At 42.2% G+C, this 20130-nt stretch overlaps 2 protein-coding genes across 6 annotated transcripts in view; both read right to left on the reverse strand.

Annotated features, from left to right (window-relative positions):
• srgap1a (SLIT-ROBO Rho GTPase activating protein 1a) overlaps positions 1-13876 on the reverse strand; it is a 97776-nt gene extending 83900 nt beyond the window's left edge. For 3 of the 4 annotated variants that reach the window (XM_031283139.2, XM_031283140.2, XM_031283141.2), the window contains exon 1: positions 13185-13875. In XM_031283139.2, the coding sequence (XP_031138999.1) occupies positions 13185-13248 (64 nt within the window). In that variant the 5' untranslated portion in view covers positions 13249-13875. Of the gene's footprint in view, positions 1-13184 lie in introns of all 4 variants that reach the window. The other variant, XM_031283138.2, reaches the window with a different exon arrangement.
• A 547-nt stretch (positions 13877-14423) lies between these two features.
• rxylt1 (ribitol xylosyltransferase 1) lies at positions 14424-20024 on the reverse strand. 2 transcript variants are annotated; one of them, XM_031283144.2, is made up of 6 exons: positions 19802-20024; positions 19474-19659; positions 17756-17858; positions 17289-17603; positions 16889-17059; positions 14424-15767 (listed from the first exon to the last, which is right to left on the reverse strand). In XM_031283144.2, the coding sequence occupies exons 1-6, from the start codon at positions 19947-19949 to the stop codon at positions 15365-15367; spliced, it is 1326 nt and encodes a 441-aa protein (XP_031139004.1). In that variant the 5' UTR covers positions 19950-20024; the 3' UTR covers positions 14424-15364. The 2 variants fall into 2 exon arrangements, with proteins under 2 accessions (XP_031139004.1, XP_031139003.1); XM_031283143.2 differs by having other exon boundaries at positions 19474-19662; positions 19802-19949.
• Positions 20025-20130: the final 106 nt, after the last annotated feature.

Consider the following 20130-nt stretch of genomic DNA (forward strand, 5'->3'; position numbering starts at 1 on the left):
ATCATCCCTGCCTTAACACAAACTTGACAAGACTGGATAGGTGAAATCCAACGCCAGTTTTGCCTACAGGGGGGCAACGCCACACAGATCCACCTAATGCTTTACCACATGAGATCTGAGCCGAGCACGGCCATAGAATGTGACTGACCTAAGGGCAGCTGCTCAGAGTGCGAGAGCGAGGGACAAAGAGGGAGGAAAAAGAAAAGAACAGACAGATCAGCTTTCACTGCTCTTTGTTTCTCTACACTATAGACAGCAAGACTGGGGCTTTCTCTTTTCTGTCCCCCACAGAGCCGGGAGATAGAGGCCATACTTTCGTGAGTGTGTATATGTGTGTGTGTGTGTGTGTGTGTGTGTGTGTGTGTGTGTGTGTGTGTGTGTGTGTGTGAGAGAGAGAACACAGCCTAGTCATGCATGTGCCACACACCCAGCCAGGTTGCCATGCATCACACCGCTGTGACACACCATTAACCAGGACAAATCACAGAACCCCAGGGGAGACAGTAGCTTCCTCCACAGTGCCTGATTAAAAAGTAAGATATATGAGGCATGCCCACAGTGTCTGTGTCCATGCAGGGCAGCTGACCGAGCATATGTATGCGCACGCAAACACACATACAGAAACAAACTAACTGTGGGGACATTTTTGAACTGTTCTAAACAATCTTATTCCCCGTGCTATAATGGTGCTTCGGCAATTTATGTCATCCTGCTTGTGTCTAATCTTGTGGAGATTAAAAAGTGTCCTGCATACTATTTTCTTCATGACCAATTGTGTCACATAGGCTTTGCTCTACTTAGGGTTATGAGAAAAGGGGCAGACCAGGACAGTGTCAGGCTCGTTCTATTTCCGGATCAGTCTGATCTAAAAAACTAACTTTGCTTTGCAGCTCACGCCACTCCTATTAAACTAGAATAAAATGGGCTGACTGGAGTCTGCGGGGACTTCTTCCAGAGAGCAAACCACTTCATCTTAAAAACATCTACCAGAAAAAGAAATCCCACGACAAAGATTTCCAAGAACTGATTTGCCGCTACTTGCGATGCTACCGTGCTCTGCCAGGCCAGTTCCTTCACAGGATTTTGTCATAGACATCATTAAAACAATTAGTAGATGGAAATGTGGTAATGGCCGCTTTATGCTAAAGATCAGTCTCTCACTCTACTGTGGAAAAACACTAATGGTCACCGTAGGAAGCAATAGAAACTCAGGAACTTCACCCAATTTTCGAGCAGAGTAAGCAGAGACTAAATTAGTTTTTGGCGCCACTGGAATCAGAACTAGAATGGCGGGCGGACTTATAATGATTGAGGTAAAAAGTGTTGTGTTAAAGTATGTTCTCAAATTCCTGACTCATTTAAAGAGAAAAAACGGTGTGTTTACAAACGAGATGAGAGCATGCACGAATGGGGGAGAGGGAGCGGTGATCTAGAGAGCTAGCCAGTGAACAAAAACAACAACTTTATTTGCGGATTGACTCCTCACAGGTACATAGTCAAGCATCCGTTCATTACATTCATCCAAACATCAGAGTTGTGCCACAGTTAACGCAAAGAACAGCATTTTTAATGCTATCAGACTAATTTGCCAAATGTTAACGGTTCTGAAGATGTGGTGGAAACACAAACAGGAATGCACAAAAGAGGATGAAGTATTGCTTAGTTCCTGTGGCTCCATATTTCCTGGAAACATTTGGTTCAACAAAAAATAAAAATAAAATAAAAAGAGCTATAACTTCCAAGGAACAGGTTTACCAGTTAACGGTTACTATTAGGGCTGAACGATTAATTGCATTTGCGATAATATCGCGATATGTTAAAATGCGATTTCCTAATCGCAAAGGCTGCGATTTGGTCACATGACTCGCGAGAGCAAATCAGTCTGCACTCCGTAGAGAAAGCATCAACTTAGCACGCTAACGCTACGTCGTACCTTGAGCAGATTTCTGTCATTCAAACAACTCTGAGTTGTAGTTTAAAACTTTTACAGCCATTTTAATAAAATGAAGGGTTTTATTCGGGCTCGAGTCCATACATGCAGTTAATGAATACAGGCACACAGAACTCAAGGCTCGGTTAGCAACGATTAGCTCTGATTAGCGGTTAGCTCCGGTTAGCAGTTAGCTAGCTCCGTTATAAAGATATGAGTGGAGGAGCTGCCACTGAGAGGGGTAACAAGCAGACTGATAAATGACGTTCGGGGAGCTTTTACAGCAGCGTGGCCGCGGGGTTTCAACAGTTTTATTAGTACAGTTAATCCCACGGCAAGAACACCAGCAACCAGCTAACGCAACGATAGCCTCTCTGAACAAGTGCACACGGCAGCACGTAACTTCACGAGGGGGAGGGGCTGGAGGCAGCTCCTCTCTGTGCACTGTAAAAAAAAATACACTGGTGTGTGTGTGTGTGTGTGTATATATATATATATATATATATATATATATATATATACTATATTTTTACTTATTTAACTGTCTAGTGTGTAATTGTGTGTTGTTCATACTATAAAATGATTTATTGTTTGTCTTTCTTGAATAATACAGAAGACAAAGAGCTTAAAAAAATAATCGAATATCGAATCACAATATTTGGGGAAAAAAAATCGCAATTAGATTATTTTCAAAAATCGTTCAGCCCTAGTTACTATGCAGTTGAGCTGTAGCCTGGCTCCGCCCTCCTACTTACTTCCGCTCAATTTTCATTTTCCTTCAGTACTCCGTCTGGGTTTGCAGTATATTCTTGGGTTTTCTCCGGTCAAATATTTGGCGGTCCAATCAGTGAACAGAGGGAGTGGCTGAGAACGATGACGTTGAGGATGTGCACTAGAAAGATGCGAGCAAAGCCATTCGGTCCTTTGTGGCAGCAATGCTGCCGAATATCCAGAAGTTAAAGCTCAAGCAAGAACAATCTTTGCTGAGTTGTGTTGGTGGCCATGATGTTGTGGCCCTCCTCCCCACGGGGTTCGGGAAAAGTTAGATTTTCCAGCTCGCTCCGTTAGTGGTGAAGGAGTTGGCTAAGGCTAACACTAGCGATGCTAATGCTAAATATAAGCCGATAGTTGTTTTCGGTCTCCCCTCTTGTTGCACATGCGCATGACATACGTCACGATCAAACGTTAGCCATTGGTTATGGCAGATCCAGAGTGGCTCTGGGCAGATCCAATAGTTTTAAACTTCAACAGAGTACCCGCCTTCAAGGGAGTTAACACTTGTCAATGGAGAGTGGCCAGACTCTCTGTACAAATGAAATGTACGAGGTAGGACTAGGCTAGTTGAGCTGCACATAACAGTATGAATCTCTAACTGAAAAACATTACTCTATTACTCAATACTCATTGATAATTTGTTTGAATGGCCAACGGGCATCCATGATCCCTGCTGTCAGCACCACAGGCACACCATTTAGTTGAACAGAGTTGGCAGAGCTGTGGTCTGACTGTTCAGGTTAAGGAGCATAGGTCAGTGGTTTGGTGACCAGAGGGTCAAGTTGTCCAGGGCTGCCAGCAGGGGGTCGGTGAGAGGAAAGAGACAAAGGGCAGGACAGGCAGGAACTAAATACCAGATAAGTTGCATGTTAGTAGCTTTTTACTTATCAAGTTCTAAAATTAATTAGTCTGCTGTGTGTGTGTGTGTGTGTGTGTGTGTGTGTGTGTGTGTGTGTGTGTGTGTGTGTGTGTGTGTGTGTGTGTGTGTGTGTGCGCGTGCGCGTGCAAGTGTGCTAGAAACAGTTAATGACTCCGTTGGATTCCTTTCTTTCATCAGACTGTACACAATGGGCAAAAAGAAGATACAAAGAAAGCTATTTCATCTATTGCGTAATAACCGCATAACGTGGTCTCATGACAATAAAATAATTGTGTTATTTATAGAAACGGCTGACCGCCGTTGCATAGCAGCTTGGAGAGTTTTCAGGGAATGTAAAAGCTTCACAAATGCTTCAAAAGATTAAGAAAACTATAAATACTATTTAGTAACACATCTTTATCACTCACCCTTAGTTTATTTTACTGTTTAATATGAGCTGTTGGCCATGAAGAAACTCTTTGAAGCTCAGAAACTGAGCGAGTGAGAAGGGACATAACGCAGCCAAAGGAAGACTGAGACTTTCTCCATGCATCACCAGTGGGACACAATGAGCATATCTTTATCCGTAAATGGCTCTTTTTTTTTTTAAATACATTTCCAAGCACCCTACATATCCGTGGCTGGAACCGCAGCTATGGCTCCAGTTTCCATCTCGGGGGAGGGTGGAGGAGAGTTCAGGCCAGAGCTCACAAGACCTCCCTTGCTGCAACCACCCGATCGTGTAGATACATGCTGCATAACATCAGAAGGATACGTCCCCTTCTAACGCAGAAGGCGGCTCAGGTTCTGGTTCAGGCTCTAGTCATCTCACGTCTAGACTACTGCAACTCCCTCCTGATTGGCTTGCCTGCATGTGCCATCCGGCCCCTGCAGCTCATTCAGAACGCAGCAGCTCGGCTTGTCTTCAACCTCCCCAAGTTCTCTCACACTACACCGCTCCTCAGCTCTCTTCACTGGTTACCAATTGCGGCCCGCATCCGCTTCAAGACACTAGTACTTACATACAGGGCCACGAACGGATCAGCCCCAGCTTACATCCAGGACATGGTCAAACCATATACCCCAACCCGCCCACTTCGTTCTGCATCAGCCAAACTGCTTGCTGCCCCCTCACAGCGAGGGAGACCTAATCACTCAATGAAATCCCGACTGTTCACTGTCCTGGCTCCTAAATGGTGGAACGAGCTCCCCATCGATATCAGGATGGCCGAAAGCCTACACATCTTCCGCCGAAGGCTAAAAACACATCTCTTCCGACTACACCTCGGATAACAAAAAAAAAATAATAATAATTCTTGAACCTGCACTTTCATATGTCTCTTTGTAGCTTTGCCTATTTAAAGCTAATGTATTTGCACTTACTACTTGTTGTCTGGAGTTTGAACCTTCACAGTTGAAAGCAATTAATTGTAAGTCGCTTTGGATAAAAGCGTCAGCTAAATGACATGTAATGTAATGTAATGTAAGCTGCTCAGACACCAGCCATGGATGCACACTCGGCTCGGGCCTCCTCCCACTGCAACCCACAATGAGCCTTTATTGTGAGGCCGATAAGCTACGAGCTGAGACCATGGGAAACTCTTCTCAACTCCTCTCAGCACTAGTAAAAACAGACCGAGTGCACTGAGGGAACCAGAGACAGAGGGAGTAGTTACCACATGAAACGGTGTAGACATTTTGGGATGTCCGCAGCAGCGAGACTGCATTATATTTTCAAATAAAAGACAGGGTTGCCTTCTTGGCTTTAAGCTATAATCAATCAGGCTTACAGACACAAAAGGGATGACATTTCATTGGCCGCTTGGTGTTATAACACTATTTCCCCCCTCAAACTTCTCCCTGGGGCAGCAGCCTATAACATGGCAGCCGTGCCTCAAGGGGTGGTCTCTGGTTATTGATCAGGAAGGCAGCCAGCACAAAACCTGCTTGCCTTGGGTCATAAGGTCAAGGTAGAAGAAAGGGAGAAAAAAAAGGAGGAGTCGCGTGATCAGTAAATTAAACTTCTGTTCATCAGTGTTAACGGTGGATGGGAAAGAGAGTTTACGAAAGAGGGCGGAGAGAGGAATTGTTTTGGAGAAACATTGTGTGAAACTTTACACTTGCCTCTCCTTTATTATTACACTCCAAAGAATCTTTGAGGTTTTTTTTGTATGTGTGTTATTACTGAGGTCAGAAATGAGTGACTTTATAGCTGCATTTAAAAGTGATGACACTTGCAATAAGTTGTGATAGTGTTTAAAATTGAAAGAAGCTTGTTGGGGGTTATACACTGCCTGGACTTAAGCTCGCCTCAGAAGACAACCTCTAGGAAGATAAAGTCCCAGAGGATAAAAAGTAATCGGTAAAGAAGTTGGATTGTTGAAATCAGGACAGGGATTAATTTTGGTCTGCTTCGCGGTCATAACTTTGGTTCAGAATTGGATTATTTATGCAGAAAATAACACAGATTGGAAATTTAAATTTAAGGAGCACTCTTCCAATGTGAACATTTGTTGCAGAAACACTGGGGAGTTGGACACAATTGCAAACGATTAGATACTGCATGTATCGATACACATTTACTATACTTAAGCATACAGTGGGAATGATATAAGAACATGCATTTTTTTTTCCTACAACACAGCAAGTCGCCAATGGAATTGGGCTTTTCTTTGTCAGGTGCAGGAAATATGACAAGCCATCTGATGAACGCAGACAAGGCTTGACTTGTCAGCACAATAAAAGCTGCTCAGTTGTCATTCCTGAAAAACATTTCATTGTTTTGGATTGCATTATTTCAGGAAAGCTGGAAAGCCCGCACGCTGAGGGCAGAAAATGTAGAGCGAGATACAGGCACAAGTGAAGGCCCAGGATCAGATAAAGTGAATACAGCACTTTAGTTGTTACTAGAGACTGTACATCTTTTAGTTTTTACATACAGCATTTCTTATCACTTTGGGTTTTGGATTGTTTATGTCTCACTGCTCTAATTAAGTCAAAATATTACAGAAAACCTTGTCTCATTTTGGACAAAAAGGTGGAACAGAGGGGAAATGTTCTCAGTGTGGCACTGAAATGTGAAAAAACTCGGGCGACGCGATACAGGTGGCAGTAATGCAGTAAGATATGCAGCAACGCATCAACAAAGGCAGGGAAAAAGAAGACTGCAATATCTATCTATGATAAATGAAAACAATGCTGGATGTAAAATACTAAAAATCAGCTTTGCTAATGTTTTATGAGGAAAAAAAATGCCTCAAATACTTGTTAAACCTCAAATATAAACTCAATGACTTTTGGTGAGTAACAGTAAATTGAATCATAACTTTTGGTTGGTTTATTATTTTTATATTGTTTGGCTGTTTCCCAAAAACATTGGCAACATTTTCCCACCATTGCAAATCCAAAACTCTGTAACTCAAGATTATGCTGTACACATGCCAATAGTAACTCAAAGGACAGACAAGTAAGCCAGTTGTTAATCTAGTTGTGTTTACTACAACTACAACCTTAATGTGAGTAGGATAACCTGATTACAGTGTTAGCATGCCTTACTTGGGTCATAATCAAATTAGTGGAGTGGATGTAAAAGCAGTGTGACATCCACTTATGACACTCCTCTCTGGGCACATCAGTAGTTGATCTGATGATTTAATGACTCACTAGTTTACATCACATATAAATTAAGCTATTTACAAAGTATGATGAATTATTGAGAGTGTCAGGAAAAAAGTATTCACCTATCCATAAATGCAAAGTAAATGTAACCAGGAGCAGTCCCATATAGAGTTGAGATAGGAACTTGAGCATAGTGAAGCTTTGACAGCGGGAGTGGATTGAGGACTTGGGAACGCCGTAAAACTCAGCTTCAGGACGCCCGGATAGCTCAGTTGGTAGAGTGGGTACACATATATAGAGGTTTACTCCTCGATGCAGCAGGCCCGGGTTCGACTCTGACCTGCGGCCCTTTGCTGCGTGTCATTCCCAGAGAAAGAGGAAGCCAAAGTGGTAAACGTCACATTGTTTAAGTGAATGCAGGGAATAAGAAAACTGGCGAGAGACTTCACTTATAGCATGTTTGCACTCATCTTAAAAACCTTTCGCCCCTGCTAAAAACATTAACGGCTTACATTCGGCAGATAAACGGGGCTGAACACACTCAGAAGCAGATTAAAACAAGTGAACCAAGTCGGAGCTTATGACCTCCGCCTTCACTTACTCCTCCACTGACCTCATACTGTCCCTTCCCATCCCCCAATCTCCTTCCCCTTAATCCAGCCCTATATACTGGGTGGCAGACAGCAGCATGGCCTGATGGTCAAACTGTGTTTGACTGCCTCCCTGTCTGTCCATCTGCTGGGCCCCAGGAGTGGTTCAAAGGAATTAAACTTGTCCAGTAGGCTGCCAAAACCTCTCCAAATCCCCCTTTCAACCCTGTCATTTATTTCACTTTCCCCCCCACACCCTCAGTTTTAATTCTACAGTTTTACTTTCTCTAAGCACGGGTCAATTCCATTAACACCATGTACCTCCTATTAGCTAATGCAGCGAGCTACACACTGAATCTCATCCAGCTCATTACCAGGCACTTCAGTCCCACACAGGGATTCTTCTCTATGGCCCAACACCACCTACAGAGAGGGGGGGGGGCTAGCAGCAGAATATGGCATGTGCAGCAACTTTGTCAAAAGAACGGTCTCTGTATGCTTCACTCACAGGTAGAACAGCCTCAATCTCTAACGCTACAGCGGTTTCGATTTGATCCTTTCTGGGAAGAAATTGAATTAACCAGTGTGGGTTACAAGTGGAGACAATACGCCAGGCTTCTTGCTTCATTGGCAACAGTGCCACTTGAATTTCAGCCTTTTTGTTTGGTTTAGGCATGCCAGGGCATTGGATTTTTTTTTTCTTAGGGGGAGGTGAGGGATCAGGTTGGGGGGTGGGGGGGCACACAGTAATGTCCTGGTGGCCTTTGTGGCTACAATGAAAAGCACAGCAGGGAAAGTGAAGCCTTGCCTGTGCTCAGAGTTTATTAAAACTGAAAAAAAGGGTGAGTGGCCACAGACGGTAACGTCAATAACCATTCACCCACCAAATGCAAATGCACACTCATGCACAAACACAAACACACACCAATGTCACACCCCATGCCATACCACCGGGTGAGAATGCACTACAGACACACACACACACACACACACACACACACACACACACACACACACAGAGTTAGAGAAGGAGGGTTAGTAACAGATGGTAAGTATGTGAATGGATGTGCGAGGTTGTGGAGAAGTGCTCCAGGGGTATTAGGATCATTCCATTAGTCTTGCAACCTCTAACCTCCATCAACACCTCTGAGAAGCTGTTAAGACGCAGTCTCTCAATCCACATCCAAACTACTACGTTTTTGTTTTAAAGCGCGTATCTTTTGCTACGTTTACGCCTGGTGTCCACACTACTCCGGCGTTTCCGAGCTCCTAAAACGGAGACATTTGGAAACGCTGCTGACCCAGTTTTAATTTGAAAACTCCGGGGTTGCGTTGTAGTCTGGGCGGGCAGAAAACGGAGATCTTCGGAAACGATGGCGCAGACACATATACGTTCACTCTGTGATTGGGTCTTATCAGTCACAATGTGTCCTACCCTGATTGGTCACACTTAGGGCTGGGCAATATTTTGATATTATTTGGATATTGTAATATCAGACTAGATAGATATTGTCTTATATTTTGGCTATCGTAATATGGCTTAAGTTTTGTCTTTACCTGGTTTTAAAGGCTGCATTACAGTAAAGTGGCGTAATCTTCTGAACTTACCAGACTGTTCTAGCTGTTCTATTATTTGCCTTTTACCACTTGGCCACATACAGTGCCAGTCAAAAGGTTTGGACACACTGTGTCCAAAATTTGTGTCCAAACACACCCCTATCACGTGACCCTTACTGGAAGAAAACAAACAACATCAGCCTTGACTATCCGTTGTTAGTTCAACATGGATAATGAATTATAGCCGTTTCTGACCTTGTTGTCAAAGCTAGCAGCTGTTGTGCAGTTAAATTCTGCATTAAAATGTATAATGCCACTACCTTCATGCGCAGGAAGCTATTATTATTGTAAAGTTATTATTCAAGCGATTTGCGACAACTGCCGTGTCCAGTGGAGTTTTGCATCTCTGCCGAGGAAAGTACTGTTTAAAAACGATATAATCTTCTTTATCAGGTTCATCGATGATGATAAATGATGTCTATAATTTGAGAGTCATCAATGTTGTATTAGACTCAGTAGTAGTATTTCCTTGCTGCCGGAGAGGTGGATGCAATTCTGTGACTGCATGCATATGTGTGACATCTGGATTTGTGTAATGGACAGTGATCAACACATACATGCTCATCCTCTGCCACGCAATTGGATGTGAACTGAACTCCCGCTGTTACCAATGTAAATAAACTAAGGACTTTTAACCACAAGACAAATCCTTTTAATTTGAAAGATAACCAAGACCACACCACCCCAGAGCAGTTTCCTGCCTTTAATCCCCATGCATACAAACATGGGCAGACCACTCTCTTTGAGTATGCAGAGGGGCACGGCTCTGATTTCAAACAGCAGTGAAGGCAGGTCAAAGGGGGGCAGCCTTTATGATGATCTGGGAGAGGACCCCTGACAGAGGCTCAAGGGGTCCTGCCATCGGAGTCACGACCCCCCCGGGCCACAAACAGCAAGCCACAACCTGACATCAAACCAACATTTTGCCCAAGAGAAAACACGGCAGGGCTGCTATGCCCTGATCCACCAGTCCACAGAAACAGAGGCCCACAGAGAATACCAATGTACCCACAACCTCCCTTTAGTCTGCATTAAATGACTTCAATTGACTGCAACCGATGTGCTCCATAAAGCACAAACAAATTCCACTGTCTTAACCCAATCTTCTTAATGTTTTTGTTTTTCCAAAACAAGCTGAGTCTTGATGTAGATGCTGATTTTAGCAATTAGCACAAATTAAATCCCAATGCTCCAGAGCTTTTTCAATAAAAGAATAATTTCCTTGAACTGCCAGAATGCCATGCATTTTCATTTCATCTGTGGGAGTTAAAAAAAAGAAAGAAAGAAAAAGAAGCTGTTTGGAGGTACTTAAGAAGTGAATGTCAGCTGAATTACAAGTCTGGCTTGAGAACAGTAGTGTCAGCCATCATAGGGAGGCTTTCAGACACACAGTCACCATAGAAAACTACATTAAATACCTCCCATCTACTTCCTTGAATAACAATGCCACTCTGCACAGTGATGCTGCCATGACTTTGAAATGAAGATTCTCAAAAGAAAAGGGGAATTGTTGGTGTAAATCTGCATCACTGCTGAATAACTGGATGACGGCCGACGACCACAGTGTTATTTGTCAAAATTGGGACAGAGGGCTTCAGACTACAGATCAAAGAGTGCTCATGTAATATGAGCCAAAACTGACAGTCAGATATTTGTTGAAATATTGTGAGAATTGAAACAAATATTCAAACTGTGAGACGGAGAGGATGCAGGCCAAAGAATCAAACATGAGCTCTGGCTGTTTTCCGCACTGCCTTGTTGTTCTACTTCTTGAGTAATCAATGTCAGTTTACCAGAATCTGCCTCTAGCTATCACAGCTACAGTGCAGATGTGATCCCACTCATTATCACTGCAAACTCTTAACTCATAAAACGCTTTACAGCTGCGAAAATCAGGCGCTGCTCTAAAACAGAATACTTAATGTTGACTGAATGCATTTTCTTCAACTGCTAACTACTCTAATCCTAACGAGCCTGGCAGCTATTTTTCCAGAGCAAAAACAACAACAAGCATAAACATATAGGTTTTGTAGAGAATTTACAGCATGTTTGAATATTCATGAAAATGTGTAACATAAATGTATCTCCATGGTTAACTGCAGGGAGTCGAGTTCATATAAAGACAGAACGGGCGCAATACGTTGTCAATGCCAAATGCAACGCAAAAGATGACCCTGATAAACCCTCAAAAATGTCTTTGTCCAAAAACTTTATTTAAATGATAATAAAAGAAATAAAGCAACTCTCAAATGAAATACACACAAGCTATTTGCAACGCAAAAAGAACAAGTACAGTACATTTTGCAAAAAAGACAGGCCACTACCTGTGAGGATACAAAAATTATCTCACAGGAATATTTACAATGAATGACAAGACTCAGTGTATTACCCTCAGAATTGAATTCTGCATCTTCAACAAAACAATACACAGTAACATTGATTTACTGAGGCTCTGCTGGTCCCATCTAGCAACAGCTAATTCTCAGCAGCATCAGGTTGTTGTTATTACCCCGCTGGGTTCTGCATGACAAATGGGAGGCTTCGTCATCTCTTGTTTAGCATCCCCTATGACTGTGCATCATCCTCTATTATAGGCTGAAAGCCCTTAGTCATCCTCACAGGGAGAAGAAAGGGTGCTAAGACATTCCTTGCAAATGAGAGCTTGTGCTCAACCACATGCAATCTTGTAATTCCTCAGCATTGGCCCCTTCTCTTCTCTACCCCCGACCCCTGCTAACCTTCGCCCTTTCTCTGGATTTAAGGTTATATATGGGGACATGAATAGGTGGTATTTCAGCATGCTAACAGCGCTGAAGAACTGAACTGGTTGGCTGGAGGCCAAATCCCCATGGTTACCCTGGAGCAGCAACTGCCTCTTTCCTGTGCTGGTCTATCTGGGAATAACCTACCTCTGCTCTGCATGCATGGGAGGGGTAGGTGGGTAGATAAGATAACTTAGGGTGGCATCGTTATGGCATCATGCAGACCTCTAAATCACACACCTAAATCATTGCAAATAGCAGTTGTATGTACTTTAGGAGTGAGGATTTTGCTATTCAGGGGGAAACAGAGAGGGCAGAGAAAAGTAATAAATGAATGGCACAAGCAACCGCATCTTCTGAAGTGCCCCTGAGCAACACACTGACTCTTAATACAGGTGTTCTGTCTGAACATGTGCTCTTCCTGTCTTCAGTTGCATTATCATGCTGTGGGAAAAGTGCGGTTACTACATAGTCTCACACCAACTCTGATAGTAACAGGTTGTTAAACACATCAACATAATAAAATGCACCAGACCATGAAGGAGTATAGTCTCGGCAGATAAAGAGTGTAACCTGATTGGACATCCAACATAACAGATAACTTGATAGGCTATATCTGTGAAAGATATTGATCTCTACTTTAGGCTAATGGTGAATGTATTGTGAGCACTTGCATTGGCTCTCAGATGCAAAACAAAAGACTTAAAAGCCACTCTTGAACACAATGACCAATTTTTTTATTTTGCTAATTAAGTTCACACCCTTGTAATGTTGACATAAATGCCATTAAATTGTAACAGTCCTGTAAGTAACTTTACAAAAAAACAAAAAATCCAAGTTATATAAAGACTGACGTTAATGTTGTGGTTAAAAATGTGATTGTTTGCCTTGCCGTTAAAACAGGTCATGTTTTAGCAACTCCACATCACTAGCTATGATACGCAGGTAGTGGTGAACTAACGTTAGCCTGTTCCCAATTAGTCTTCCAGCGGCTCCAACAAGCATTTCCCAGCGAAACATTCACTCTCCCTTACCTTTGACTTGACTCTCGTAATCCGCGACGATTTCTTTATCCTTTTTGAACCTCGGCGTGGACATTTTCTGTCTTCTTGTGTCCGAAGCTTGTTGTAAACTTCTTTTTTTTTGTCAACAAGCGGGATCCTACAGCAGCCTACGCATCCCACACAGGACGAGGGAAAAATGAACGCTAGGGAAAGAAGAGGCGCGAGACAAAAATTACACTTTGAAAGGATTTAAGTCTGCAACAAGCTCGACTTGGGAGCAAGAAGAAAACGTTAGTTCTTCATTGTTCCTCTAACCTCTGGATAAACGGTAGATATAGCTACAGCGGGGGTCCAATGCGCAATGCTGCTCCAACCAATGAATCCGCTCAAGTATCAGAGCAGTCGGCACGGCGCAACAGCACTGCCGCTACCACAGAAGAAAAAAAAAAAAACATTCGCGTAAGTTTCAGGCTCTCCGTGGCGGGTTTTCACAGCTATTTGTAAAAAGGAGTGCCAATAACCCGTCCGTAAGGGGCTTTAAAGTCGATTGGAATCCTGCGTGTGTGCTTTTTGGTAGTGGTTTCCAGTTTGGGACTCGCACGCACACACATACACACACATGCACACACACTTCCCCCCTTTTGCTCGCTCTCCCTCGACGGTTTCTCCCCCCGACTCCCAGCAGGCTCTGAGGCAGACAGGGCAGGCCGACTGCAGCACACAGCAGCTGGAGCCAGGCGAGGAGGAAGAGGAGGAGGAGGAGGAGGGATCTGCAGCTATAGTGGACACCAGGACTGACACTCTTCTCCCAAATCTGAAGGCTTTTTTTTATTTATTTTGTCCAAATTAGTCAGCTGTTGGAACAGAATATAACATTCAGTGTAACTAAAGCGTTATAATACACCCATGAATAAAAAACTTCTGCAATTTATACTTTTTCGTATTATTTGTGAAATGTAACGAAAACCATTAAAGTGTTTCCATTTCTTAACAAATAGGCTACCCAGGCATGTGGCATTTCAACTCAATTCACATAATGACATTAAGGATTTGCTATTACTTTTACTTTTGCCCTTATTTAATCCAAAGAAAGATCTCATAGCCAGAACATATTTTTCAAATGAATGGATACAGCAATAGGTAGGGGCCCACAGCTGCAGAGGGCCCATAAAAGGTCCAGTTCAAATATACTGGAGGGGGGGGGGGGGCTGTATTTCCTAGCTACACCCATGCACTCATATACAAGTAAGCTCTTTTAGGTAATACAGGTAATATATAATACATGCATTTTATTAAGAAGTTTTTCATTGAATATTCCAGACAGTAAATAGTAAAATACATAGCAAATACATGATTTGTCATAGTATAAGTTTAACAAACTTTGCAGATACCAAACCACCATACTTTTGCACCATTATATTACCTGATCTGTGTTAATTTAGTTAAGTTGAAAGTTGTTCCCTTTTAATTGTGTCCAACTTCAAAAAAAACTTTGCCTTACATTTCAACTGAGATCAATGTAGCCACTGAAAATTAACTGGTCCACGGCGCCATCTGCAGGAAAAAATAAAAGCCCAGGACAAGCACATCCACACATTTCTCCTCAGGACAACACTAATTTATTTTCTTTGCACTGTCTAAAAATAATCCATGCAGCACACCACTGAAATAAATAAGAAAAAGAACAAAGAAGAAATTACTATTAATCAGAAAAGTGACACATGCCACAGCAACAACACACATTTTTGAGTCGCTCACAATACAAAATAATAGCTCTAACTACCATTTTCAAACAAGGCATAAAAACACATTATCATCCCATTCTACTCCTTATGTTTAGTGTTTTTTGTTTTTTTTTAAATCACAATATTAAGTGCGTACAAACAGATATAAAATTGAAATGAATATAAGGATTACAAAATGCAAAGTCAGTTTATCATTTAGTATTTCTAAACGCCTGGACATTCCACCATTGTAAACATTAAGATGATAAATACACAGTAATGTCATTGGGCCCTTTACTGACTAGTAATGGCAGCCTTACAACATACATATATGGTTCTATTAATAACCCGCACAGGAATATTACACTGAACATCATCAGGTTCACAACACCAGTAGTAGGTCACATTTCTCCACAAATAAATTAAACCAATATTGAATGTCTACCCCTGTATATCTTTTAAATGTTTGTCAGTTAAGAACAACGGTCAGCCGCTCTTGAAGAAAGTCTCCTCGATGACCTCAGTGAACCTCTCCTTCATCTGCTGACGGAAGCTGGCGTACCACTCCAGCAGCCTCCTCCTTCTGTCCACCCTCTGCTCCTGGCTCATCCCTCGCTCCCTCTCCAAGATGGCCGGCAGCTCCTTCCAATCACTGATGAAGATGAAGGGTGCTCCTGCAGCTTTGAGCAGGCGTAGTGGGGAGCTGGGCCCTGCCGCACAAGTCCCAGGTGTCAGTACATCTTCCACCACTGGCACTGAGCCGTACGAGCAGGCCTCGTAGATGCGGTAGCACTCTGTGTTGATTCCGACTGGGCAGAGAGTGAGCTCGCTCTCGGCCAGAGCTGTCTGATAGCGTCTCAGGCTGTCTGCTGTCTCCTGAGGGAGCCACCTGAGGCAAGGAATACATGTAATACATATGCAAGATATATCGCAGTACTGTTCCAATGAGACAATTCATGATTCAGATATGTCACCTCACCTCCGTTTATAATTTCATAATTAAACAAGAAAAAACACAGAAATTCTACATTGAAAACGTCCAAACATAAATCTAGCTACCGATAACAGCAGGGTTCCCTGACATTATTAATCGAGAAAAACTCATCTCAAACTGCATTATGTACCACATACAGGAGTGAAACCTGGTCAAAGAAAAAAGACTAACCACAGCCCTCTGTGTGAGCAGCAGCCCTAAAATGTAAAATGTGGGTAAAGTTTGCAAACTGCTCACATTTAAGTAAAGTATACAACACAATTCAATACAAGTGATGGGGGACAAACTTATAGTCCTCTTTCTGTCTCTGTGGTGTCTAATTATAACTAATGTCATGTCAGTCCCTGAAATCTACTCTACTTTCACCACACAAGACCTTGAAAATACTTTCAAAGCCCTTAAATGTGATGCCTCAGTAAGTGTTAGAACCCCGATGGCTATTAACAAAAATAGGTTAGATACAATAGGAAGGTCTCATTGAGAAGGTCTTGATATTAAAGGTGCTCTAAGCGATGTTGGGTGACGGCACTTCTTGTTGACGTTCGAAGTATTTTCAAACAAAACGGAGGCTAGCTCGCCCCTCCGTCCTCCTCATCCCGTCCCCTCTCCCTCCCTTCCGTGCTTAATACATCCATGGTGCTTCCGCGCACTAACCCCCCCAACCCCCACCCCCAAATCCTTATTGTCGTTTATTGGCTGGAACTCTGTTTGTTATGTTTCGTGGTGCAAGTTGGCCAGTTTGTTTTTGTTGGCGTTTGTGGAGCCTGGGCTGTCTACAGAGACCACGTTTTTTTTTTACAGTGTGTTCAGGGGACAGGCAGCTAGCGGATAGTGAGGAGATGTTTGCTGTATGTGACAAAAATGTTGCAGCCTAAAAAACGCGTGACATCACGTAGAGCACCTTTAATATTCTCAATATCAGTCTTCTTAAAACAAGACACTATACAAGTAATACAGTCATTTAAACAAAATAGAAAAGCTTTACTCTTCCATATTAGTCCTAAACAATGACTTACTTATCCCTGGCAGTGGTGATGCATTCCTTTTCCAGACCAGATTGTTTCAGCACCTGCATGAGAGTCTCTCTGGAGGAATTTTTGTAAACAGTTCCTAGGAAATTGCAGAGGTATGGCCTGTTGGAGGTAATCAGTTGGGCATTTGGCCTGATCATAGGAAACTGTCTATATCTGCACAGAGACGAGCAAAACAGAGCAACTTGTTAGACGTTATTCATGTAAAAAGACAACCCGCAGTTTAATGTACTCATATTTATATGTATATAATGATGCATGCACGCGCACACGCACACGCACACGCACACGCACGCACGCACACACACACACACACACACACACACACACACACACACACACACACACACACACACACACACAGGACTAGTAAGAAATAGCATACGTAGCGACACCAAGAGGCCACTGGAAGACATCCTTGTCGTTGACCCAGGGGCTGTCGTACACTACAAACAGCAGATCCACAAAGCCACCATTTCTCTTTAAGTAAGGAGCAATGAAGTTGTTGTTGCAGTGCTCGTTGCCCAGCAGGACCACAGCCACATGTGACACTGTGTGGGACTGTACCAGAGATTGGACATGCTCCAGCCACCGTGTAGAGTAAGAGACCTTCTGCTGCTCGCGGCCGTTCAGAACCAGCACCAGGCTGTGCATATCCAGAGGGACATGGCCCTGGACCACAGCAGGACCTGTGTAGAAACTAAAGATGAAGAGGCAAGAGTGGAGGGAGAACAAGTCAATTTAATAGTTCTGTCTTATTAGGTAGTTATTATATGATGTGGCGTATTTCGCAGAGTCACAAAAGCAGAATACATTCTTGGGTTTGGCAGTATCGCATTTCTGACTTGTTACCTGAAATCAATCTTTCCTGACTGCAGCTCTCCTTCTCTCCATTGTGCGATCTTGTCAGTAGGGTTGAGGGGTCCCTCTAAAATATGTTCCCAGAGGTAAAGCCCTGAGGAGCAAAGAAGGGTTCAACGCATTGTGCTACCTGAAGTTGGGGTGGTGATGGCGCAGTGGATATGACACATGCCTTTGGTATGGGAGACCTGGGTTCGAATCCCACTGTGATACATCAACCAATGTGTCCCTGAGCAAGACACTTAACCAGGTGTGAGACCTCTGACATATATAGCAATTGTAAGTCGCTTTGGATAAAAGCGTCAGCTAAATGACATGTAATGTTAAACTGTCAACGTGTGCAGTGCCATTATGTTGTTCCAATGTCTGACTTCCGCAGCAGAGCATAAATCCGTTTCATATAGTTCGTATCTATGTCTGTGGACTAAATTAAATGAAGTGTCCAGCAAAGGGGAGGGGAACATGTTTATTCCAAATGATAAATAGAATGATGTCATTTTCTCACAGGGAGCATCAGTTGTATTCCTCTTTCTCATGCAAGAATTTAGTTTAAAGTAAGGAAGAATTATGCATTAGAGAGATTATTTAAAATCCGTCAAAACATGTTTGAGTGATAGCTTAATTTGTGTGTTTGTTCCTCTGTTATTTGCTCTTTGAATCTGGTTGACTTTAATTGATTTACACTCTGAGCTACAACCAATATGATTTACTACTATATCTACTTTATGTTTGGGCTACAAAAAGAATTGTAGATAAATAGTTTAAATTCTGGACAAGAAGACACTCAATATCTCTTACACATTTCGCTTATTAACATTGATTACATTTTTATATTCATTTAGCTTTTTAATGTTTAAAGTACAATTTTCCCTATCCAAACACTGTTCAGCTTGATCACCAAAGTATCTTCCAGCCCTCTGCAATAACATTGCAACTGTAATGTATGAATAACAAATTCTCAAATAGTTAATACATTTAGGAAACTACTACTTTTAATACATGTTATTGTGAATTTGAATACATTTCAATAATCATTTCTTTTCATCTTCTCCACATCCACTCCATGTGCGTATATCAAATGTTTAAAATATTTTGGTTGTTCCCATCATTTAAGTTTTGTGAAGTTTAAGAATGCATTGGTGCGCAATGTGAGTTAGGAATGATGCTGCAGGGGCTACTAACATATAAGGAGACAGCTGCCAGAGCTTTTTTCCCCTTAGGCTCTTAGACATGCTGCATGTTTTCATCACACTACTCTAAGTCTGTAGTTATTTCTGACGTTTTTAAATGATATGCAGTTGGATTCTGTATTCTTTTATACATACAGTAACACTCAGACTTATTTGACCAATTCCTGTATTTCTTGCACCTCTTTTTAAGTGAGTAATAACATTATGTTCCACTGTATAACTGTATGCATGACTACATGACAAACTTGAAATTTGAAAATTAAAAAAGGGTATATTGTTTTAAAAAGAAGTCAAACTAAATCATCAATCACAAGACTTGAAAAATAAAAAATTATAATTTTATTTAATTAAATATAAGGGGAAACATTGTTATAAATGCTTTGTACTTGAATGCACACATGCAGATGAAAATTGATTCCGCTGTAAAGTCACAGTATTGTCTTTTCACACCCAAATCACAACACAGACCTTCTCTGCAGGCTCTGACAGATTAATGCCACCTCATATACCATGCCTTACCTATGGCAGCTTTCCCCCAGATTTGTACCCTGTATCTTTTGGGTTTGTTCTTCTCAATTCGACCCAGGTGCTGTTTGAAGGCCTCCCTCTTTTTGGTCAGAGCAGAGTTGTAGTCCACCTGTTCATCCTCCCACGGATTCCAATCACCTGCTAAAAATGGAGCAACAGCACCGCCATCTCTGACACCACCTGCAAACACAATACACAATTGATATCCATCTTTTCACTCATCTATCATAAAAAAAATGAGTTTCTGACTGTCGATTTATGAAAATGTTAGGCAGTTTATTTGCAATCGGAAGATTACGGTTATTCCCAGGGAAATTACCCGAGAGTGCTCCAGACTCCTTCTTTACCACCCTGTGAACACGGGAGATTACTTTGGTGCTAAAGAAGACATTGTATGCAGCATAGAGTGAAAATGCCACATACGCAAAAATAATTAGAAGGAATAGTTTTCTTTTGGGTATTTTCATTTTTCTTTTTCCTTATATCTCACGTTACCATTGTGTAGCTAGCTCTCCTGATTTTGTGAGAGGACCCTTGTTTACATCACGAGGACCCCTGGATGCAGCTGACTTAGGATAATGCCTGTACTAAATTAGTCTCTTTATGTTACATTAGTGTATGGTTTCTACCTTTGTACATCTAACTATC

This window comes from Sander lucioperca, chromosome 7 (assembly GCF_008315115.2).
Source record: "Sander lucioperca isolate FBNREF2018 chromosome 7, SLUC_FBN_1.2, whole genome shotgun sequence".
Classification (NCBI taxonomy): domain Eukaryota; kingdom Metazoa; phylum Chordata; class Actinopteri; order Perciformes; family Percidae; genus Sander; species Sander lucioperca.